We start from the raw sequence: 25,690 nt of genomic DNA, 5'->3' as shown, positions 1-25,690 counted from the left end.
TGCTAATTGTGAGCATAGCATAAAAGAATTAAATGTCTTGCACTGCACTGAATATTGAATTGTATTTAAATATTGTATATTGAATAGTATCTAAATTACATTGAATGGTTTTAAACTGTATTTAAATTCAACGCAAGAAAAGGCTTATTGAACTATTGTGCTTATTGTGAGCATAGTACACAAATTAAATGTATTGCACTGCGCAGTATATTGAAATGAATTTAAAATATTGTGTATTGAATAGTATCTAAATAACATTGAATGGTATTTAAATTGTATCAAAATTTAACGCTGGAGAATGCTTATTAAACTATTGTGCTTCTTGTGAGCATAGTATACAAATTAAATCTTGCACTGCACTGTTTATTGAATTGTATTTAAAATTATTGTGTCGTGAATAGTATCTAAATAGTGTTGTATGTTTGTTTTTATATTGTATTTAAATATAACGCAAGAAAATGCTTATCGAACTATTGTGCTTGTGAGCAAAATATACCAATTACATGTCTTGCACTGCACTGTCTACTGAATTGTATGTAAAATATTGTGTATTGAATAGTATCTAAATTACATTGAATGGTTTTTAAATTGTATTTAAATATTACGCAAGGAAATGCTTCTTGAACTAATGTGCTTATTGTGAGCATAGGGTATAAAAGTGTAACGTATGTATGTTTAATTCATTTTTAAGTATTGTATTTATTATTATTTAGCATGTATATCCCATCATAATGTATACAATCATGTAAAAGCCCTTGTATAGCTATGTCCTAAAAACAAATTGTCAGAAGGCCCCAACGAGCCTAATGCCCTTGTATGGCTATGTATTTATGTATTAATTGGATTTAAATCTAAATAAATACTGGGACCCGGGCGGCTGGATGACTGTGCACCAGGAGGGATACCCCTTTCCCACATTGGTGAGCACAACTGCAAGTGCAGAGAATTAGGAGTTTGGTTTCGGCGCCGGGCGCGGAAGGCTCGGGCGGCCCCAAGGGGTGTTTTTCTAGATAGTTGCGGGTCCTGGACTACACCCGAGTAGTCTTCTGCAAAGTCGTGCGGGTGTCCAGGGCTTGCAGTCACCTGTCACCTGTGGAATAAATTGCATATTGATTCCTGTATACCAATATATCTGTACCATGGATTACTTGTACTCCAGTTAATCTGTATAATTGTTCTTCCTATGTAAATAACTTGTTACTTTAATGTAATTTATTACGTCAACTGCGTAATGTAATGACCTGAAATGTAATCTTTTGTCTTAATAAATGCCAGAAAAGGTTAGTGCAGTGGGGCAATACCATTTTTGTCTATGACGATGTTGTGGTGCCCCATGCACTTTTTCCTGTCCTGTCCTGTGGAATAAATTAATATTTGATAAATCCATGATTCGAATGGCGGTTAAGTACTGTTGATTCTTCTTGTATTTTATTGCAGGTGGGGAAAAGTACTATTGCATTCCTCGAAAAAATGAAGACTGATAGAGGTATTGTAGAGTTCAGTTTGAAATGCCTGCGTGGCATGGGGGCGCTCAAAATACTGTCAAGCCTAAAGTCCATTCGAGTGGTTTGGTGATAAGAGAAGAGAAGATGGATATTCGTCGCTATCTACCAAAATGAAGGCGGAGCTGTGCAGTTAATGTGTATATCCAGTGGTGAAATTTTAGTGTCCCGCCTTCCTATTAATTTCAGAAAATTTTCATTTTTTTGTAAGGAATTAAAATGAAATCAGTCGAAAAATACAGAATTAATGACTTTCAAAAACTCTATAGATGAATTATTAAAAATAATTTATTCATATCTAAAAAAACAGCTTGCAAAAAGTGTTCACCAGTTTCAGGAGTATATGCTGTGCGTACTCAGAGAATTTTATTTGTGACTTGGTGCGAAAATTCTAAAAATTGATATTGGAAACTTTCAAAATAGTTTTCTAAAATCTGAATTTTGTTTGCTGATACATAAACAATTTAATCATAAATTTTTTATTCATAAAATTTAGAAAATATTTCAGCATTTGTTTATTATGAACTTGAACATAGAACGAATAATGGGAATCAACCACTTTTCACAAAATGTTGCAAAACGTAATTTTTGTACTTTATTCAACTTAAGTTTTTCAGCTGATGAATTAAAGTAATTGTCAGAGTAAAATTCTATTTTTTTAGACGAAATACTAAGTTTTTTCCACGATGGCTTATTTTGCACCCGCTAAGTCTTTCTGCACTGATGGGCGAAAAGTCAAGCTTAGGTATTTCGAAAAACCAACAAGAGGATGAAATTACGGTTACAGCTAACACAGTAGTCAATTACTTTTATTCGATTCCAATACAAATAAAAGAGATATCCATTTATTCAATGTTAAGTGCACTTGCTCGTATATTTTTACTTTTACGGCATAGCTTTCTCTTAAAATTTTTCACGCGCTGCATTGCACGGGAAATAAAACAATTTTAATCATAATTCGACTAAAATTAGCTACCTAAATACAAAATTCCTATCAATATTATACAATTTTTAATTGAAATTTGAACTTATAAACCAGTCAGGTTCTGTTAAGGTTTTAAGCTCTTTGTTTCATATCAAGGTAAGCACTCAATTTAACAGTTTTTATACATTATACTGTACATGCATAAACGTTTGTAAGCAGTAGGTTTCGGTAAAAAAAAAAAAAAAATAGGGATGATTGTTCGGCGCCGAAACAGTTTGTGGTCTTTGACAAGCGACGAAAAGCAGTGTTACGTAATTTCGACAAACGAGTTTTTTCTCGTACCCAGAATTTCGCCAAAACGCAGGGCAGTTCAAAGTTAAATCTTCTAGTTTAGATTTTAAAGCAGGATTACTTTCTGGTGTGTTTTTATGAAAATTACAATATAACACTACTAAGGCTAGAAGCGGTGGCCACTTTAGAAGGTATTTCTCCCACATTCTTGGCATGCCTTCGTGGTGTGGTGGTCTGCACGCTCAGCGCGTAATTGAGTGGTCCGTCGTTCGATTTCCGGCGAAGGCTTTTCATATTTTTCATCTTGCCTGCTTCCAAAAAAAAAATACCTAATGTCTCTACAACTTTATTATGGAGGCACCTAATAGGTGGGCGATATTTGCTGCCTAAGAAGGGTCGGACAGTTACAACCATACCTTCTCCGGGATTCGAACGCAGGCCCTCTGGTATTGCAGTCGGCTTCCCTAACGGACGGCTTGTTCAACAAAAATTAGAGAAATAAAAAAAAAATGGAATTGCTTATGGAAGTATTCGCAATAAGCATAATATTTCTGCAGTCTTTAGATGCATGCACATGGTGCAAAAGAAACAGGTTTACAATAATGTTCAGACAGCAAAACGACCGTGTTTAAAAGATAGAGCTCATTCTGTATTCAGAATGCAAATTCGGACTCAAGGCTAAATCCGAAAATGTGATCACAGCTTATGAAACCATGAGCATACATAAAACAACAAATCTTATTAACTTGAAAGTAATAACTTGAAAAAATAGAAAGAAAAAAAAGAACCTGAAAACTTTCAAATTTCATGTTACGCGCAAAGGGGCTTTTTTTTTTTTTTTTTTTTTTTTTTTACCGTTTCGTGTGTTACCTTTATTTATTAAATATCATGTTCTTCGCACTTAAATCGTAAAATTAAGTTCAACGACAATATCACAAAATAATATAAAGAGAACATTACGGTTACAGCTAACACAAATCTTTAAAATTTCCGATGCACAGTCTCGAGCGCTGGAGAAAAAAAAAAATTTTTTTTTTTTCTTCCCCTTCGTACAATGATGTCATTGTTCGCTTTGAAATCGTTGAGTTTTTTGAGTCAAAAATTCGTTGAAATTTTACAAAATAGGAAATAGGTAATAAAACGAATTCCAAGTTTGGGCTTCTAGATGCCCATAATCGAGTGGAGGACTACGTTATTCAAACGTTCACGCCTTCAGGTACTGTTGTTTTGCACAGGGCGAGAAACATACATGCATCCATGCAGATTCTTCATTATTTAAATTCTTTAAATATAATGCAGAGCTCTAATATTTGGTGTCAACAATTTGAAAAGTGAAACGCCATTTATAGTGAACCAACGCAAAATGCCAAAACAAAATTAATAGCCCTTCTGCGCAAGTTGTCCCTTTTGGCTAAATAATAGAGGGGGAAAATCGAAATTCGCGCATTTAATTCGATATTCTTAAAAAAAATTCTAATATTCCCGAAATCTGTGAAAATCCTCCGAAGTTCGCCAAAATAATCGCGGAAAGCCTCGCCGAATAAATTATAACTCTAAAGAAATAACATCGATTTCTTGAAGATAATAATTGTAAATTCCTGAATATCCTTCAATATTTCACAAAATTATGCATTACGTAACGACTTACAAAATGTATTTTGCATGAAGAATTAAGCCATATGCCAATTCCGAGTAATGGTTCCTTTAAACAGAGCTCACACTTTCGTTCAAGGACCGCAGAAATTCCTGTTACTTCGAGGTTTAATGGGATTCTAAGAGTCGAGAAGATCAGAAGTCCATTTTTCATGAGGAAAATTAATTAACAAACAGAAATCTTGAACGCCTCCTAGTACGATTTGTTTCCTATACATTTCTTGCCCACAGGGACTGCAATAAGATGAACAAATCAAAGTCATGGAAGACGGTCTCGAGAAGCATCGACAATTTGATTTAAAATCTAAGAGTACGTGTGTAATTTGTTTCGAATCCTACGTATCCAATGAAAGATAGAGGCATAAAAAGTTTGGAATCTCCCCGAGCAGGTTAATTTGTCAGCATGACTCTCATCGACAGCAGTGAATTGGATTCTGAGGCATTGAAAAATTACTTCAGTACTTTATTTCTTTTATAAGTTGATCAAAGGAATTAAAGGAATCAACAATAGATAAATGCAAGGTGTTTAAAAAAGAACAATTTGTAAAGTCATTAGGTTATTTTGAAAAATGTGCAGTGCCCTCGTCGGCATTCGAACCGTGAACCTCTCAAACACGCCTCGAGTATTCTTCCAATTACACCACGAAGGCACGTGGAAAGCAGCAAGAAAATACAACATGATTAAATTCTTCTTTAATTATTTAAAGTAGCTAAGTAGTGTTTTACGTCTTACCCACTAAACAGCATTTCTTAATACCTGCTATTGTTTGCATTGCGTGAATTTTGTGTCTTAGCCAAGAAAAATAGTTTACAGCTAAGATAAATAATTGTTGCAAGCCTGAACCAATTACAAAAAAATTAAACACACTGTCAGTAACACAGTTCCTAAAACGCATGTGTCTTTTCAGTCATAAATCTTTTTGACTCTTTCATTGCTTCATCTACTCCGCTATACAATGTAAATAAAGCGATTTTGTATAACTAGCGCGTATTTATGATTAAGAGAAGGAATAATCTCAGTCTACCGTGCTAAAACTCTCCGTTGCTGACTGCCTTTAACATTAAGTTAGTGAATACATTTTTTTGAACTAAAATTACACTAGCAATCGTGGGGTAGAACAGCCAGGCTGTTAAATTTTAAATTTCAACTTCGATTTGTAAATAATTTGTAACAAATTTTGGCTTTTTTTATACCAGTTTCGAAATGAGAAGGATGAAAATATGCCTCTAAAAGTTATACGCAGGTAAAATATGAAGACAGTTATTTTTTTCACAAGTTTGTATACATTGTAGATAATATCATACTTTACTTTTAAAAACATACTCTATTAATATGTTAATTATATAATCTCAAACAAAAGGTGTATTTAAAATTTTTCTCCAGTTATTAATTCAAATTATTAATTTCAATAAGAACTACACATTTGTCTTTTAAATTAGCTTTATAACAACAAAAAAACTCTTAATATTACCAAATATAAGGTAGAAAACTCGCATTGTAAAATAATTTAAAAAGAATATGAAGAAAGTGGAGAAATTCTTAAAAACTTGAATCTTTTTTTTTTTATTTCTACAGCTAGCAAAAAGCGGAAGTTAATTTTGTTAACGATTTAAACTCCTATAAATCCAGGCTGAAGTGAAGATAAATATTATTAATTTGAAGATAAATTTAAAAAAAAGAGAGACAAAGAGGAAAGAAGGAACAAAAAAGAAAAATCTGAAAGGTTTCAGATTTTAGCGGTCGACCAAAAAAGGTCTGTTAAATATTTTTTTCTTTCTCTCGCTGAACTCACAGACTACCAATCTGCTCTTTGGACTTGCTTTCGCTAACTGTTTTTTTTTTTCGGGGGGGGGGGTGCTGTTGTGACTTATATCACTTGTCTTAAGGGGTTATCACGTGTAGAGACGGTCCCTGCTAGACGGGACTTTTCTGAGAAACGAGATTCTGGTGTTCTGGTTTAAACGGGAGGAGGATTTCTATATAAAACAGCTCCGCTGGAAGCGAAGTTCCGCCTAGCTACGGAAACGATGTTCCAGCTCCAAATAAATATATTAGTAAATAGTATCTGTACATTCGATATGGAAAGGCATTATTTTTATTTATTTATGTATATATGTGGGAAATAGTGGGCGAATAGTCAGCGAGATGTGACGTCATCTGCCGCTATCTCAGCGCAGCTCGCAGGGCTGCGAAGGTGCGAAGAGTTGATGTTTAGACTTGCAAAGGGGTTATCACATATAGCGACGGTCCTGCTAGACAAGATTTTTCTGAGAAACGAGATTATGGTAGCACTGATTTAGGCGGGAGGATTCCTAGAAAAAGCAGCTCCGCCTAGCTAAGAAGACGATGCACCGGCTACGCAGGATTTTTTGAAACATCGCCGAAAGTGTTTCGGCTGCAGCTCTGTCCCGGGTAGAGATCAACCAATCAGACGAAAGTTCTGGTTCTGAAGGATCACGTGATCCCAATCTGAGCGATAATCGATTACTGTTTGGCGTTCAAAATCTTTGTAGTAAGGGAAAATGGTAACCTAGCTACGTAGGTTTACCTGAAAATGTGCGGGTTCTGAGAATTGTCCCTTTCGACGTCCGTTCCAGCGTAGCGGAAACATATGTGATAGGGACTTTACAGTAACATCCAGAACAAGCCCACGGAATTCATCGTGGTCAGGAGAGCTGGATTGCGCCTGTCGTTGACAAGAGCCTTGAGCACCATACAGGGAACATTACGACACTGCTAAACTCCGCCCCCACTTTTGATGGAGAGCACCCCGGTAGACAGGTCAAAGATCTCCCATCGCTCTTCCGCTACCACCAACATCTCGAGTAGATTTTCAGCTCCTCCCTATTTAAAGTGCCCCCATGCCGCACGGAAAGTATACATTTGCAAGCATCCATGCCTTCTCAGGGACTCGGACCCAGACCGTTCGGTACGGCGGTCAGCATCATCGCTAACCACTTTCCCAGTTGGACGGACATTTTGGAGTGTGTATTTTTAGCTTTATTATTCGACATCGTTATCTTCGAAATCACGCCATATAGAGTTTAACAGCAAAATTAAGAAGCTTTTAAAAGCAGCATATATTTAGAATTCGCGATGCAGTGTTAAGTATTTGGTATATATTTTTCTGTTTTTTTCAGTCTATTCTCGGTTTATATCAATGTTCAGTTTGTTTTCCGTTAGATAGCTTGCAAAACTTTTTTATTTTTTATTTTTTTATATTTTTTTTATTTTGTTAACGTTTTGTAGGTTAATTTATATTATGTTCTAATTTTTTAGGTCTTAAGTGATTACTTAAGACCTATAAAATTCAATTCGACAGCAGAATTACAAAATATTTTAGAACAGTAACTTTAAAATTTCCAATGGACAGTCTGGAGCGTTGGAGATTAAAATGTTTTGTTCCGTATGGTGTTGCCGTTTCTCGTTTGGAAGTCGTCGAGATTTTTAATCAGAAATTCGTTAACGTTTTGTAAAATATGAAATACAAAATTAAAAATTCTAATTGCAGGTCCACATATTCGGGTGGAGGACTAGTGGTTATTCAAAATCTGATCATCCGTCGTTTTTTCACAATCGAGGAACATGCATACATGCATGCAGATTCTTCATCATTTCATTTCTTTAAAAAGATTACAAGGCTGTTGAAACTGTTGCCACCCAATATTATTGCCCTGCATTATATTTAAAGAAACTAAATAATGTAGAATCTGCATGAATGCATAAATGTTTCTCGCATTGAAAAAAAAAAAAAAAAAAAAGGTACCTAGAGCCGTCAAATTTTGAATAACGTTGTCCTGCACCCGAACATGGGCACTTGGAAGCCCGAATTTTGAATTTCGAATTTGTTTTATTATCTATTTCAAATTTTCTAAAACTTTAACGAATTTTTGGTTAACAAATTCGACGATTTCAAAGCGAGGAACGGCAACACTGTAAGGGAAAAGAGCATTTTTATCTGCAGCGCGCGATATTGTGTATCAGAAATTTTAAAGATATGCACTTTTTAAATATTTTGTGTTATTGCTGATGAATTGAATTATATAGTTTATGTGCGAAGAACATGATATTTAATAAATGAAGGTAGCACAGAAAACGTTAAAAAACGACCCCTTGGGCGTAATACAAAGTTTGAAAATTTTCAGGCTTTATTTGTCATTGTATCATTGTTATTTTTAATTATGCAAATCTAAATAAGTTTTCAGAAGCAAAATCAAAGATTTTAATTTCATAAAAGTTTGATTTTAGTGAACGTGAAGGTTTCTGTTGAAGCATCGATGTATGTTTGTGAAATATTTAATATAAAACTGCTTAATTTAATTCTGAAATCCCTTCTCTTAAAAATAGTATTCAACCCGTTTCTGGTTCTTCATAGCAAATTATGACTTGACTAATACAACGTCATTGATATTGAATCGGTAGCAACTTTTATTCTGGTGTATTTAAATGTTGGTGTACCGATGGGTTTTGAATAAGACTTGACTTTGTATTGTTTTGATGGTATAGTTTTAGGTCAATAAACAGTTAGTTATGAAATGTATTAATACGTTAACTGAAATGGGTGCGATCGTGATTATGCCGCTCATTTGGCAATGGGTACTTGGCTATCGAAGCCGTATCGACTTTTGGGTCATTATTCATCCATTCGCTTTAAAATTTCGTAGACCCCTAGGAGGCAAATATCGACCCCGATAGGAACTTCTGGTTTAGACTAAAGCTCAGTGTAATACAAAAGTGTTTAGACTTAGTCTAAACACTTTAGTATGCTAAGTTTGAAGATGAAGATGTCATATCTTTACACTATTTCCGGCAGTCTAATAAAGGTTGGACTAAGTCAAGCTGAATTTAACTTTACAAACACTGATTGTTTACTTATAAGATCTTGTTTTATTGGCTATCATGTAAAGCATCTCGAAAGCAAAGTTTAACCCGGCGACTTCTCTTACAGGCATGACAAGTAGCACAACAGGGAATGGGTGTAAAAAAGCCTTTTAATTTTTCACAACTCTTTAACAGAAAATCATGGACTTTGCTCACATAAAAACCGACTACTTGCTGTGAGAACTTAAGGTAAATTTAACAGTAAATTCGAAAGGTAACGAATAGTGCTAGACTTCACAATTTAATTTAACCTAATAGGCTAACTCAGCATCCTATACCGGCGATAGACTAACTAAACGGCCAGAATGCGTTGCCGCTACTAATATTAACAGCGTTGCTCAACCGTTATAGTGGTTAGCGTCGCTGACTGCCGTGCCGAAGGGCCGGGTTCGAATCCCGGAGAAGGCATGGACGTTTGTAAATGTGTAGTGTCCATGCGGCATGTGGGCACTCTCGAGCTGAAAGTCCTCTCGAGAGGTTGATGGTAGAGGAAAAGAGGTGGGAAACCCTCGGACCCGTCCACCCCGGGCTGCTCTCCATCAAAATTGGGGGCGGGACTGAGCTAAATCGCACTGTCACCTCAAGCCTGTTGCCAACGACGACAGACATAAACTTTCACTCCTTGCAACCAGGAATTTTGTGGGCTTAGGCTGACTGTAGGTCAGACAAGTGAACATTAGCAACAACAACAAGATTAACAGCTGGAGGACAAAACAGCAAACGTGTGCTACATTAGCGAAATCATACTCAGTCTGACCTTTTTGTTTCACCCGTTTAAATAATCTCTTTCGCCTACTTAATTTGCGTTCTAGCAAGAAAATGCAAGGGGAAATAAAGAACTCAGAAAAGGTACCAAAATTAAAATAGCTGGTTAGTGAACTAACGGAAACCCTACAATCTTACTTTCGATTCTTGGTGGATGAGAGTGCAGCGGATGGGGATTTTGCATTTCTTTTCATGTGTAATTTAAATACGAGCCAATTTAGCATCATAAATCATATTTTAAAAAATCATTCTCCTTCTTTGACAGGTAGCGAGATAGTCTTCGAATGCTTTGCAGAAATTAATCAGGCTAGCAGCTACTGATAAGCGAATTGGCACCTTTCACTTCTGACAGTCTGTGTGTGGTCCATTTTTGAATTTTTATCTTATCTTGATACTTCTCTGCTGTAAGCTGATATCATTTCTTCGCACATAATTTGCAAAACTTCTCCTATTCATAAGAATCTGAGTATCCCAATACCTAACACACGGTCAGATATTATAGCAACGTAAGAGGCTCTTGTTGATGTAATTTTTCTCACGGAGTGTAAAAGCAGAGAAAAGTGACACGTTCGGCGATAACACAGCGGTAGGCAGATGAAATCATTTTTCTTTTAAAGAAAAAGATATTTGAACAGAGTTTTTATCAAGTGCATCAAGTTTTGACAATGATGACATTAAGCTGACGGGGGAGGTAATAGTATACATATTAGAAGAGACTCGAGGAAAGATAACTGGACTTCCTACGGTAAGGAAAGCAGACTTTTCGAGACCATCGTGCCTGCATAGTTCAAACCTCTTATCACGCAATAAAGTTATGGAAAATCCTAATATTTTCATACGCTATGAGAACGGATGAAATCTCACAACAATATTTAATTTTAATAAGGATGATCCTCGAAATAGTGTGATAATATTTACGGAAAAAATAGATGGCACTCATGGCAGGCAATGCCTTAAATACTATCATATATAATATAAGGTATGGCAGGGATAAATTTTACTGAGGATGGTTCTCTATGTGTTGAGGTAAATTTTAGCGAGGATAATAGATAATATCATGGCATAAAATTTACTGAGATATAAATTTACATGGCATAAATTTACGTCATCATAAATTTTACTGAGGATAGTTCTTATTACGCTGAGATAAATTTTAATGAGGATAATAGAAAACATCATGGCATCCAATATCTTAAGCATTATTATGCAAAATAAAAATGAAACCGGGATTAATTTACTGAGGATCATTCTCACGATATTGTGGTAAATTTTAGTCAGGACGGTAGATAATACTGCATCGTCTTAAGCATTATTATTCAAAACAAAAATACCACCGGGATTAAGATACTGAGGATAATTCTCACGATATTGTGGTAAATTTTAGTGAAAATAACAGATAATACTCATGGCATCAAATATCTTATGCATTATTATTATTATGCAAAATAAAAATATCACCGGGATAAATTTTACTGAGGATGATTCTCACGATTGTGGTAATTATTATGGGAAATAATGAGGATAATAGATGATACTCGGGGCATCCAATGTCTTAAGCATTGTTATGCAAAATAAGATTTACCACTTATCCAAGACACTGTGATAAATTTTAAAGAAGACGATAGGTTATACTCCGGGCATCCAATGTCATAAGCATTATTTTGTTATGCAAAATAAAAGATGCAATAGGGAATCAATTTTACTAAGTGACGCTGTGATAAATCTTAGAGAAGATAATACGTGATACTCAGGGCATCAGAGCCGACGATAGGCATTTTGCGGCCTGTTGCAATCTCTGTATGTCCTAAATTCTGCTGCCCGGAGCCTCCTTAAAATATAAGTTTTATCGCCCCTAAATTCTGCTGCTCACTCATGGCCTCCTCTATGTTCTAAAAATTTTGCTATTCCTAAATTTTGCTGCTGGCGCTTCTGTAAATTTTAAAAATTGTGTCGCCTCTAACTTTTGCCACCTGGTCGCGGCCGCACAAAATGAAAGGTATCACAGGGAATACATTTTACTAAGGGGAATACTCACGGTAAATGTTACAGAAGGTAACAGGTAATACTTGTAGTAACCAATACTTTAAACACTATTATGCAACAAAAAAGATGCGAAAATTCTATTTTTGGATCCTAAAACAGACGCTTAGCGTTATTCGTGACGTAAAATTAAGTAAATGTTCGCGCTTGAACATGTCTGAGCTAATTCGTGTGCAAATTTCAAGCTGAGAGGAGAGGGTTAGGGGAATGTGTTACTGAGAATGAACTAAGTACCTAACCATGCATTTTTGTGTAAAAACAGATCAAAATTTAGAATACCATATTAATTCAAAATTTTGTACTAAAATCGGGAACAGCTTTGTTATATCGTTTAAAGTCGTAATGTAAATGTAAAGTTGTCATGAAAATAAAGTGCATTCTAGTGGCACAAGGGATTTAAAGGCAGGCAAGATATTGTAATGGATAATCAGAAAATCGCAAAAGGATTACAGAAAATGAGTTCTAAGTCTGCTACCAGGAATAGTAATTATTACGCCTAAAAATCGTCAACATACAGATGTGAAAGGGAGTACTTTGTAAGTGGAAACACAGTTTCATACGTATATTTTTATACATGAATTCTAGGCAATAAATTTTCATACCCTGTTATTGGTGCTTAATTGCATAGTATTGCAATTCTTTTATAATACGCTATTGTTATTCTGTTGTCGCTCGTGGCTTCAGTTCAGTTCTATGCGAGAAGGCTTTAATCATAACCAGTCTGTTTTCAGTTTGATGATAAGTTTTAATTCATTGTTCGGTGAAGAGAAAATATGATAGATAACTAAAATTTCAATCTATAGCACTTTATTTTCTTATTTTTACAATCACTTAAGTTCTAGGTTACCGAAGTTCAGTTTTATGTAAAAATGTTTAATCAATACCCCGTTGTTTCCAATTGGATGACGAATTTCAATTTACTGTTTGTTGAAGAACAAATGATTACTAAAAATGACAATCTGTATTCAGTCAGTACCTGGTCAGTCATTCAGACAGTCAGTCATTCAAAAGGTAACTTATTTGTAAGCAGAGATTTTGGGCAAACTTAAAGGAGATAACCAAAATATTTTAAAAGGAGGTTATAAAGCAATTGACGGCAGCCGTGATAGTGATGGAAATTTCTTGCACATAATAAGCAAACTGGAATGCAAAACCACGTATGAAGTTGTGGCAAGAAGCATTGAGTACACAATGAAACCACACTAAAAATAAGACAAAAACTGAAATGTATGCTTAGATCCCATAGATAAAACATGTTAAAATGGCGGGGGAAATGCTGAAACGGAGAAAATGCTGAAATATTAAACATAACATTAGCCAGTATAAATTCCTCTAGGTTACAATAAATTCTAGAATTTTACTACCTTTAAAAAAGGGAAAGGAAAATTAAAACTGCAGATGATTCCCATTCAGTTCAATTAATGTTAAATTAAGAGATATATAATATTTTAGGCAATGAAGATTAAGAGATGATCAGTGGATTAAAATGGGTTGTTCGGACACTGACACGTTACATAAATAGGTATATTCTTCATTTAGACCATTCTTATATGTGATTAAGCAGTTAAAAAATCCTTCACATTATTCATAATTACTTTTTATAATTACTTTTTTATTTAATTTATTTTTAACTTCTCATATTTGACCATAACAACTGATTATTTTAACTAAAAATTCCTCTACTTTACTCAGAGTTTAATTTCGAAACATGGAAGCGCCGAAGTCTCGCGGAAGATCGTCAGGAAAGTTTTAACAAAAAAACTTGTTCTGAACACCACATGACGTGGGCTTATTAAATATTCTTTTTAGAACAACATTAAACTGCTATTAAATATTGTTAGATATTTACAGCAGTGTAAACTGTTATTATATATGTTACTAGATTTCGTCATTTGTCAAAAATTGATTTTTTTTTAAATTTGACATTGCCAAAATATGAATATTTTCGTCATTTAAAAAACACTTCTATAACTGGAAGTGTACGAATACAACCAACGACTGCTAATATAAAGAGCGGATAAGAATTTGAAAGATAAGGGGTAGGGGTGGATATATATATATATATATATAAAGTCTAATATAAACTGTATAATAATAAAGTATGATAATGTATAATATAAATAATAAAGTGTATAATAAAAATGTAATATAGTGATAGGATAAGCAGGATTTCCTTATACTTTGACCTCGATATATAAGAGGTTATAGTGAATTAAATTTAGAAGTTTGCTTTCATATTTTTTATCTTACACATTATATATATCTGCCATTACATTCTTCGGCCAGTTCTAATTGTGAAGAAATCTACACGGGTTTGTTATTCTATGTTCACAGTGAATGATGGGAAAAGTCCTGTTTCACCTAAATTTTCACGCAAGTTTGTGCCGCATCCATGATCAAATCTTTCATCTCGTGTCATCGAACCGCAATTTCATTACATATATTGTCGATTGCAATAAAAAAAGAAGGCGTACAACTATACCTTATAGCAATCCCATATATAAAATTTATTCGTTCTACGGTTGATCATTTTACAGTTGTGCGAGATACATACATACGTGCAGAAGTCACGAAAAGTCCCATTTGAATGCATTTTAGACCCATTTTACAATCCGTTTTGGAAAAAAAAAAAAAAAAGTCTTTAAATTTCTCCGTACATACAGACCTCAAGCAAAAATTCGTCCAGATGGATATGGAAACGGTCAAAATGCATATTTCTATTGAAATATGATACCTGAAATTTTTCAAGATTATATTACTTCCTGTACTTGGTACAACAAAATAATAAATAAAAAAATAGAGAGAGTGAACAATGAAATACAAATAAATAAATAAATAATTTATAAAATACTTTTAATTAATAATAAATAATTTAACAAATAATTAAAATATCCCAGTTCCCCTTGTTTGTGGCTCCAGCCGTAATCTTGCTTTTACTCGTAGAATGCGCGAAGTACCGCGAATTTAAGCTGATAATTTACTTGTATCATTTATTATACTCGCTGAAAATACTTTTATCTTGTGTTTTGATATGCTGAGATAAGGTCAAGAACTCCAAGAAATTTGCTTGATGGTTGAGCAGAAAATTAAAGAAAAAAAGTAAAATTGTGATTACGATTGACTTTGCCCGATAAGCGATCTGTAGAACTAACATCGTACAATTCATTCTGTATCTGCTGTTTTTCACGTAATGCGAGAACGATTTACCAAATCGCTAAGAGTATCTTCCTTCGCATCATTTGCTCCAGAAACGAGGCTAAAAACCAAAATCGGGTAACCCCAACCAGTCCAACTTTCCCTTTTACTCTCTTCACAACAGCCGCAGTAGACCTTCACAAGGTCTACCGGCGCAAGGCTGCCGCACGTAAGCCACGCCTATTCGGCGTGCCAAACGAGAAAGTGTTAGAATCACGTGACTCGAAGCATCAATGGACATCCCTTGACTTCATCGTTTGACCTCCAGTGACTGAGTCAATTTTTGCCTTTCCCCCCCTCCGTCCAATCCTGTGATATTTTTTTGCTTTTGTTTTTTGTGTTATTCTTTTTAATCTTCTGGCATTCATTTGGGAAGCCCTGAGCGTTTGGTAGTCACTTCAGAATAAAGACCCTTAGTGTAAGGAGCTATAAAACTGTGCTCCAAGCGATCTTCAGGAGCAGAAGGATCTTGAGTGAGTGATTTAATGACAGCTCGTCATCCACTCTTCAAAGTAGACATTATGGACGTGAAGAACACTTTTTCTCTAGTCATTTCTTTGCTTATCTTAGGAATAGTTAGAATAGCTGGTAAGTAGGCCATTTTTCACCTAATATGAAATAGAACAATTTATTTTAATTAAATAATTTGTGTGAAATTATTTAAAACTTAACGTATTTTAAACTTAAACTTTCCGAAATTGTTTTATGCAATGACAGTAAAATTGAATTGAATTTTATTTTCCAAAAAAAAAATAATTTTTTTTAGCTTCATAATTAATTTTTTAAGTGTTTTAGTTATTTATTTATTTTTCCGAATTGCTTTAAAATGTAAGTTTTGGATGTTCAGGAAATTAATAGTAAAAATTATTATTAATATATTTTGCCAGTTTTTTAAATAGTCTGCAAAAAGCTATCACGACCGGTAATAATCAGGGACTGAGGAATGAATTGCTATACGAGTCAGTGGGGCACTTGCGCGGAGGTATACTTTCAAAGGGCTTCCAAGTCGCTTCTATCGTGTTTAAAATGTGTAAAAATATATGCAGTTTTTCAGTCGTAGGTTTAAAAGTATAAAATTATAAGCAGCACCCACTAGAAGACCCACACTTTTCCATGTTTGAAAGAAAGAAAATTTTAAAGTTGTACTTTACTTTTTAGTCACATACTCAGTCATTGAATTAATAAACAATTTAACTGCGTTCACTTAATCGTAATTCTGTAACTTTCAAGTTGCTGTAAAGTTCATTAGAATTATTCAGGTTCTTCTCTCCTTTTTTTTTTTTCACTTTATTTCTTCTTTTTTTAGTCCAAAGGGATTTGAATCCCGAAGGACTATTAGTTTCGTTTTGGCATTTTGCGTCGGACTCATAAATGTCGGTTCACTTTTCAAACTGTTGCCACAAAATGTTAGAGTCCTGCATTATATTTGAAGAAATTAAATAATGAAAAATCTGCATAAATGTATGTATATTTCTCGTATTGTGATAAAACAACGGTACATAGAGTCATCGAATTTTGAATAACGTAATCCTCCAACGAATATGAGTATGTGGAAGACCAAATTTGAAATTTGAAATTTGTTTTATGATCGATTTCCTATTTTTTAAAACTTTGACGAATTTTTGATTAACAAACTCAAGGATTTCAAAGTGAGCAATGGCAACGTTGTGCAGAAAAAACATTTTTATCTCCAGCGCGTGAGTCTCTGTATCGGAAATTCTAAAGATATGCTCGTTTTAAAACTATTTTGCGATATTGTTGTTGCACTGGATCTTATGGTTTAAGTGCGAGGAACATGATATTTAATAAAGAAAGGTAACACACAAAATGTTAAAAAAACGCCCCTTTGGACGTAATTTAAAATCTGAAACATTTCAGATTTTTTTTTTTTTTTTTTTCTTTCTTTCTTTCTTTTCTTTTCTTTTTTAGCCCAGAAGGGCTATTAATTTCGTTTTGGCATTTTGCGTCGTCACTATAAACCAGCGTATCACGTCTCAAATTGTTGCCACCAAATATTAGAGCCCTGTATTATATTTAAAGAAATTAAAAAACGAAGAATCTGCATAAATGCATGTATGTTTCCCGCATTGTGATAAAACAACGGTACCTAGAGCCATCCAATTTTGAATAACGTAATCCTCCTGCGAGTATGGGCATCTGGAAGCACACATTTGCAATCTGGAATTTGTTTTATTATCGATTTCATATTTTGTAATACTTTAACGAATTTTTGATTAACAAACTCAATGATTTAAAAGCGAGCAATGGCAACACTGTACGGGGGGAGGGGATTTTATCTCCAGCGAGCGAGACTGTGTATCGGAATTTCTAAAGATAGTCTCATTTTAAAATTATTTTACGGTTTTGCTGTTGAATTGAATTTTATGGTTTAAGTGCAAAGAGCATGATATTTAGTAAATAAAGGTAACATACAAAACGTTAATATTAAAGCCCTGCATTATATTTAAAGAAATTAAATAATGAAGAATCTGCATGGGTGTATGTAAGTTTCTCGCGATGTGATAAAATAACGGTATCTAAAGCCATCGAACTTTGAATAACGTATGTCTCCACCCGAATATGGGCATCTGGAAGCCCAAATTTGGAATTGGTATTTGCTTTATTATCTATTTCATATTTTGTAAATCATTTGTAAGTTTTTGATTAAGAAACTCAACGATTTCAAAGAAACACTGTATGGGGGGAAAATTTATCTCCAGCACGCGAGACTGTGTATCGAAAATCCTAAAGATATGCTCTTTTAAATATTTTGTGATATTGTTGTTGATATATTTTATAGCTTTTTATGGTTATTTTATGGTTGAACATGATATTTAATAAATAAAGGTAACGCATAAAACGTCCAAAAAACGCCCCTTTGGGCATAATATAAAATCTGAAAGCATTTAGGTTTTTTATGTCATTGCTTTCAATGCTTTTAGCACAAAACATTAAAACTTTTTAGAAGTCCTACTATAACTCTGCTTTTAAATTCATTTTTTTTCAAGTTGAAAACCGTAGAAGGAAAGTCGCTTGAGGTATCCGATGCACAACTATACCTTTAAGGAGATTTGCATTTAACTGAAAATGGATCATTTAAAAAAAAAAAGCTAGAAATGGTAAATGCTTCAGTTTCTACAGCGGAAAAAACAAATATTTTGCAAAATTAAAATATATGTGTATATTCAGAAGTTATAGTTGCTTAAGCGATTAAAATGACTTGTAGAAACAAATGCTCAATAAAAATTTTCAGACACGCAAAGTACTTGAAAACAAAGTGTTCAGGAATATTATCAAGGCACACAAAGAAAACGATGCGCACTTGAAAAATGTGCGCTTCTTTGTGTACTGCACTACTAAACCATGTAGCTTAACAAATAAAACAAAATAAAAAAAGCTGCATGTTAATATGATGTTTCTATTACGTTTCCTAATATGCCGAAATTCTAACATTCAGTTATAAACAGTTTCTTTTTCAGCAGAAAATAGAGGCAAAATATTTAAAATTTCAAAATTGCTCAGATACGAATTTATTAATAAATTATGTTGTGTTTTAAGTTAAATTCATACGGATGCACGAGTTTTAAATTTATACGAATAATTGCATTCTAAGACTGCAATGCAGGTATCAAGTTTTGGTAAATATTTTCATTTCTCATAAATTTAAATCGAAGCACAAATAGATGTTAGTCGATTTTACGATTGGTATATTAATTTTATGATACTCGATTCTAAATTTTTGGTAATCCGTGAAGGTTCTCCTATGCAAGCTGTAACTTTATGCAAATAGTAATTCTTTATTTTAATGTAGTATTGCGTCTATCAACAGTTGAGCGGTAAAATAGTTGAGTACCGGTAGTTTGACAAGGCAAACGGATTAAACGTTTTGTACTTTTCCTTTATGCGTAACGTAAAAACGAGCCAGTTTTCGTTAAAAAGTCCTCCATGAAAGCATTCCTCCCTTCAGACAGATAGCTCTCGTTTGTATCCCCAAAGTACAAAAGATCCAATTCAGTGCAATTTAATATAGTTTTAAAGATTAAATAATTATAAAGAGGTAAAGTAATTATTAAACAGAAATATGATATTTTAAGAAAGTGACGGAGATATCAGCTAAATATTAAAAAATAGCAAGATTGCATACAGGATGATCATAAAAAAAATTCCCCTATGTATGAATACCTAGCGGCCTGTCAACCAATCGAAATCAAATTTCAGTTATTGTTCTTTGAAGGAATGCGCTCGAGATTGTGATGATTTAAAACAACAGTGCTCTAACGGTTACGGTTACAAAGGAACAATTTCGAAATTTTCGATGGTAACTTTTTTCCTGCACAAACTGATCAGCGCGTTGAAAAACCATAAATGGCGTTGGAACGATACACGTAAGACGAAAATTGCCGGCATAAAACATTTGCAAGGTATTGCTCGTTTTTCATATATTCCTGCTTCAAAATAACCTAATAACTCTACAAATTGAATGGTTATTAAATAAAACTTAGGCACTTAACGTATACGCATGATAAAACCTAATAATTATTTGAGTTAAGTCTGCGGGTCGACATATATGCTTGTTAAATCTAAACTTAATCATTATTTGGGTAAAATCTCAGCACTCACTTTATATGCTTGATAAACCTAAACTTATTAATCATTTGATTAAAATTTTGCGGCCGACTAAAGTCTAAATTTAATTATTATTTGAAAAAAATCTTGATGTCAACATGTACGGGAGATAAACCTAAATTTAATAATTATTTGGATAGTATTTTAAGTTCGGCTTACACTACAGATAAACCTAGATTTTATAATTTTTCGGATAATATCTCAGGGTCGAAATATACACCGCATAAACCTAAATTTAATAACTATTTGATAAAATGTTGAGGTTTGCATATGTACCGCATGAATCTAAATTTAATGATTGTTCCGATAAAATGTTATAATCTATTTATATGTCAGATAAACTGAAATTTAATGATTACTTGAATAAAATTTCTGGGTCAACGTACACGTCAGATAAACCGAAGTTGAATAATTGATTGGATAAACTCTGGGTCGACTTATATTCCGGAATATACCGAAATTTAACAATCATTTGGATAAAATCTTGAGATTGATATATACATTCCATAAAACTAAAGTTATTAATAATAACCTAAAGTGGTAGTTATTTTAATGAAATCTTGATGTAAATTTATGTACCCTCTAAACATTGTAAAAAATACAATGTTTAGAGCAACAATGTTAGATTACTATACAATTATTAGAATACATTGTTAGAATACAATGTTATCAATTAAATTAGCTGTTATCAAATTAAATTACATTGTTATCAAATTACAATGATCAAAATATCACAATTAAAATAATTATCACAATTATTTTTGCAAGTAATACATTAAATATAACGTTTACATAATTTCATTTATAATTAATTGCACTTTGAATTATATAGATAAATGGTGGGCTGGAAATTCGAAAAAGAAAAACAAAGAAACGAACAAAAGCAGACGAGTTGCTTTCTTCACAAACATTTCACTCACAAAATTTGGCAACATTTAAAGATTACACAAATTAATTGCCTATCTAAGCTGTCGATGACTGTCACTTTTACGGACGGCTTCAAAATTATCTCGCAGTTAATAAAACAGTAAAGAATTTATCCGTAAAGATCGTTAAATGTTCTCTTGTTAGTCACGCTGAATTTTAGCTGAATCGTTTTCTAGAATTGCAGTGTAATTGGACCTTATCATAAACACATTAAACGTTATTAAGCACTCTATAAAAGTACATCAGCGTAGACTTCGCATCTTTTTCTCTACTTGAAGAATTTAATAGCTGCAATTACTAGGGTGCCATTCGTAAAACTTTTATGTTGTGAAGAAGTCGCAGTGTAGTAACTCATAGTATCAGAAATTAGACATTTAATAAAATTGAAGAACTCGGCCGTTATTTTATTGCTTTGAACAGACACTTTGGTGCATCTTCTCCGACGAATTTTAATAGTATTCCGAAAGTTATGTAAAGAATGTTTATGATTAGCAATATTATTCCCAATGTAAATGAAAAATGAATAAAAAATAAAAATATATAAAAAAATATAAAAATTGAAAGCTTTCAAATTTTATATTACGCCCAAAAGGGGAGTTTTTTTTTAACGTTTTGTGTGCTACCTTTATTTATTAAATATCATGTTCTTCGGACTTAAACCATAAAATTCAATTCAACAGCAATATCGCAAAATAACTTAAAAAGAGTATATCTTCAGAACTTCCGATACACGGTCACGCACTGGAGATAATTTTTGTTTTCCTTATTTTTTTTCCTCGTACAGTGTTACCATTGCTCGGTTTGAAATCGTTGAGTTTCTTAATCAAAAATTCATAAATGCTTTACAAAATATGAAATAGATTATAAAATAAATTCCAAATTCCAAATTTGGGCTTCCAGATGCCCATATTCGGGTGGCGACGTACGTTATTCAAAATCTGATGGCCCTACATACCCTTGCTTTATAAAAATGCCAGAAACTTACATACATTTATGCAGACTCTTCATTATTTAATTTCTTTAAATATAATACAGGGCGATAATATTTGGTGGCAACAATTTGAAAAGTGATTCAGTTTTCGACGCAAAATGCCAAAACGAAATTAATAGCCCTTCTGAGCTACCGCCCTTTGTAATAAATAAATAAATATTAAAAAATGGAAAGAGATAAAGGAAAATCTGAAAGGTTTCAGACTTTAAACGGTAATCCAAAAAGTTTTTTTTGAAGGTTTTTTTACGCTGTCACTGAGCTCGCACTTTACTAGTCTGCTCTTGCACTTTCTCTTGCTAACCCGTTTTTTTAGTAAAATCCCTACGAAAAAAACATTGCTTCGGCTTTTCATTACTAACATTTCATGTGTTCACTTTATTTATTAAATATCACTTTCTGCCGCAAATAGCTTGAACAGGTCATTAAAAAAATACTACGTTCTTCGCACTTACGCCATATAAAATTCAATTCAGAAGTAAAATCACAAAATATTTAAAAGCAGCATATCTTTAAATTGCCAATAAAGTGTTAGAGGTTCCCGTACATATTTTTATATTCCTTATATTATTTGTTTAAAAACTAGCCAGTCGGGCGGCCATCCACTTAAATTAGTTATCATAAAAAAGAAGAAGTTAATATATTATAACGATTTTAATATGCCCAGCTAATGTAATTTGATAAAAATATTAAACTTTCCTAATTAGGTAGTTCATTTCAATACATGTTTCTTTAAATCAATCACATTAAAAAGTAGAAAAAAGTATTTATTTTTCCTCGCGCGCAGTGCAGCTCGTGTGTTGAAGATACAGTTTTTTTTTTTTTTCTTTTTTTTTTTTTTTTTTTTTTTTTTTTTTTCCCCGTACACTGTTGCTATTGCTCGCTTTGAAATCGTTGGATTTGTTAATCAAGAATTCGTTAAAGTGTTACAAAATATGAAATGGATAATAAAACAAATTCCAAACTAGATCTTCCAGATGCCCATATTCGGTGGAGGATTACGTTATTTAACATTGGATGGCTCCAGGTACCGTTGCTTTATCACAATGCGAGAAACATACATACAATTTATTCACATTCTTCATTATTTAATTTCTTTAAATATACCACAGGGCAATAATATTTGGCAGCAAAAGCTTGAAAAGTGAATCCACGCAAAATGCCAAAACGAAATTAATAGCCCTTTTAGGTTAACACCCTTTGGGTTAACAATAAAATATAAAAACCTTCAGATTTTATATTACGCCCAAAGGGATGTTTTTTTATTTACACGCACATACACGTTTTGATAGTATTTCGGATAATGTCCCTCTGGCATTCATGAGCATTTGGGTTAATATCCCTTTGGGCATTTGGGCTAATGTCCCTCTGTTAAATATTTAAAAACAGCATATCTTAAAAATTTCCGATAAACACTCTTGCGCGCTGGAGATAAAAAATTCTTTTCTGTACAATGTTGCCATTGCTCGCTTTGAAATCCTTGAGTTGGTTAATCAAAAATTCGTTAAAGTTTTACAAAATATGAAATCGATAATAAAACAAAATCCAGATTTCAAATTTGAGCTTCCAGATGCCCATATTCGCGGTAGGATTACGTCATTCAACATTGGATGGCTCTAGGTACCGTTGTTTTATCACAATTCCGGAAATATGCATACATTCATGCAGATTCTTCATTATTTAATTTCTTTAAATATAATACAGTGCGATAATATTTGGTGGCAACAATTTGAAAAATGTTACAGCGCTTTTAGTGATTTAACGATAACGCCGTTTCGAGACTAACAGCCGCCCTGGGCTAACACCTGTTTGGGCTATTAAAATAAACCGATAAAGTGAAACCACTTTATCTGCCATGAATAAAGATAAAGTTCAGATAAAGTGAAACCACTTTATCTGAACAAATAAAACTAACTCTTAACAGACTTAATAGAATTTAGATGTGATTTCGAAACATTTTAGCATATATAGCTAGCTGCAACTTACGAGACCCATATGCTTGTACTCTACCATGTGACCCCTACCATGTGATTTATGGTGATCCGCACGCACATAACTACGTTAAAAAAAACAAAAAAACAAAAAAATACGTATTTTATGAAAGAAATGATACAATTCTGAAGTAGTAGTAAATGGATATCCATAATTATTAGCAATTATTTGGTAAATATAAATTAATTTGCTAGCAATAATTACGTGCAATTATAGAATAAGAAAAAGAGTATTTGAAAAACATTTGGTCACCCGCACTTGAAAGGCCATTCTTTTAACGTATTTGTGAGTAAAGATTTTTACCTGTTTCCAAAGATATTATGTAATCTTGGAAATGAAGTAAAAGTTGTAATGCTTTGCTTATAAATTTCAGACGTTACGGAATACGTTGAAACGAATGACGTCATGCAACGAAATATGTCTTTAGAATAGGATACGGAATTTTAAAGATTGAGATTATATTTTAGGGGTTAATCATGTGGATCGTCGAAGCACTTAATGGTTGTTTTGGTTTAGTTAATGACGGCAAAGCACACTAGGACTATCTGCCTGAGGAATGACTTCGTGGTGGACTTTCTACTGAAAACTGGCTCGTATACACTTACACATGGGAAAAACTCGAAAAAGCCCATGCAGCCGGCCAGTTCGCCTGGAATCGAAATTAGGTCGGAACTACCAGTGTTCAGGGATTTTACCATTCTGCCGCTGGCAGCAGAACCACATAAAGGATAATGGAGTTCTAAATTGCATAACGAATTGAAATGAGGAAAAAATAATAATAGCATATTCAAAGAAATAGCAAATTTTTTGCTCAATCCAGATATCCTTTAACTGTTTGAAAATCCTAATTGTTCATTGTTGAAAAGTTGACACTAAATTAAAAAGTATTTGAGAAATGCACATGGACAGGACAAATTGCTTCGGAAGAAGATTACTTCGTTGTCTGTCATTCTAAACATATTGAAAATGTTCATTTAAAATGTGTGCTGAATAACTTTCGACATTTCCTTTATCAAAGAAGTGTTTCAAGATTTAAATATTCTTTCTCGAATCATTTGGACGAAGGTCGTCTCTTTAAAACATAATTGCAAATTTCGGCTTAAAATGTCTGCCTCAGAAATTGATAAAATCTATATGTTGCTTGCTGAAGACCGAAAAAATATATATTAAAAAGGTTTGTTTACTATTCGGCCGTATTTTTTAACTAGTAGCAAATATATTTCTAAAAGTGTTAGTTAAAACAATTTCTCACATTTCAAGCCGAAATATGTTCCTGATAATACCAGCGACTTCAAGAATTTTTACACGTTTTAGTCCAAGGGGCTTTGTCCCTGGGAGACTATTGTTTTCGTTTTGCGATTTTGCGTCGAATCACTCTGAATGTCTGTTTCACTTTTCAAACTGTTGCCACCCAATATTATCGCCCTACATTATATTTGAAGAAAATAAATAATGAAGAATCTACATAAATGTATGTATTTTTCTCGCATTGTGATAAAACAACGGTACCTAGAGCCATCCAATTTTGAAGGACGTAATCGTACTGCGAATATGGGCATCTGAAAGCCCAAATTTGAACTTTAGAATTTGTTTTATTACTTATTTCACATTTTGTAAAACATTAACGAATTTTTGGTTAACAAACTCAAGAATTTCAAAGCGAGCCATGGCAACGTTGTACAGAAAAAATATTTTTATCTTTAGCGTGCGAGACTATCTATCGGAAATTCTAAAGATTTGCTGTCTTTAAATATTTTGCGATATTGCTGTTGAACTGAATTTTATGATTTAAAGGCGGAGAACGTAATATTTAATAGATGGAGGTAGCACACAAAATGTTAAAAAAACGCCCCTTTGTTGTTTTAAAAACGCCTAATTTAAAATCTAAAACCTGTCAGGTTTTC

At 33.3% G+C, this 25,690-nt stretch overlaps 1 protein-coding gene across 3 annotated transcripts in view; it reads left to right on the top strand.

The window, feature by feature from the left end:
- LOC118196365 (uncharacterized) overlaps positions 1-25,690 on the top strand; it is a 197,689-nt gene that overhangs the window by 62,203 nt on the left and 109,796 nt on the right. The window contains exon 1 of one of the 3 annotated variants that reach the window (XM_035367807.2): positions 15,455-15,841. The exons of 1 other annotated variant lie outside the window; for it this stretch is intronic. In XM_035367807.2, coding sequence (XP_035223698.1) covers positions 15,739-15,841 — 103 coding nt within the window. In that variant the 5' untranslated portion in view covers positions 15,455-15,738. Of the gene's footprint in view, positions 1-15,454; positions 15,842-25,690 lie in introns of those variants that run through there. One more of the 3 variants, XM_085821589.1, reaches the window with a different exon arrangement.

The sequence above is a fragment of the Stegodyphus dumicola genome, chromosome 8 (genome assembly GCF_044657685.1).
Source record: "Stegodyphus dumicola isolate Sdum_Otavi_A_Nest chromosome 8, ASM4465768v1".
Lineage (NCBI taxonomy): Eukaryota > Metazoa > Arthropoda > Arachnida > Araneae > Eresidae > Stegodyphus > Stegodyphus dumicola.
This window is presented reverse-complemented; position numbering and strand designations above follow the sequence as displayed.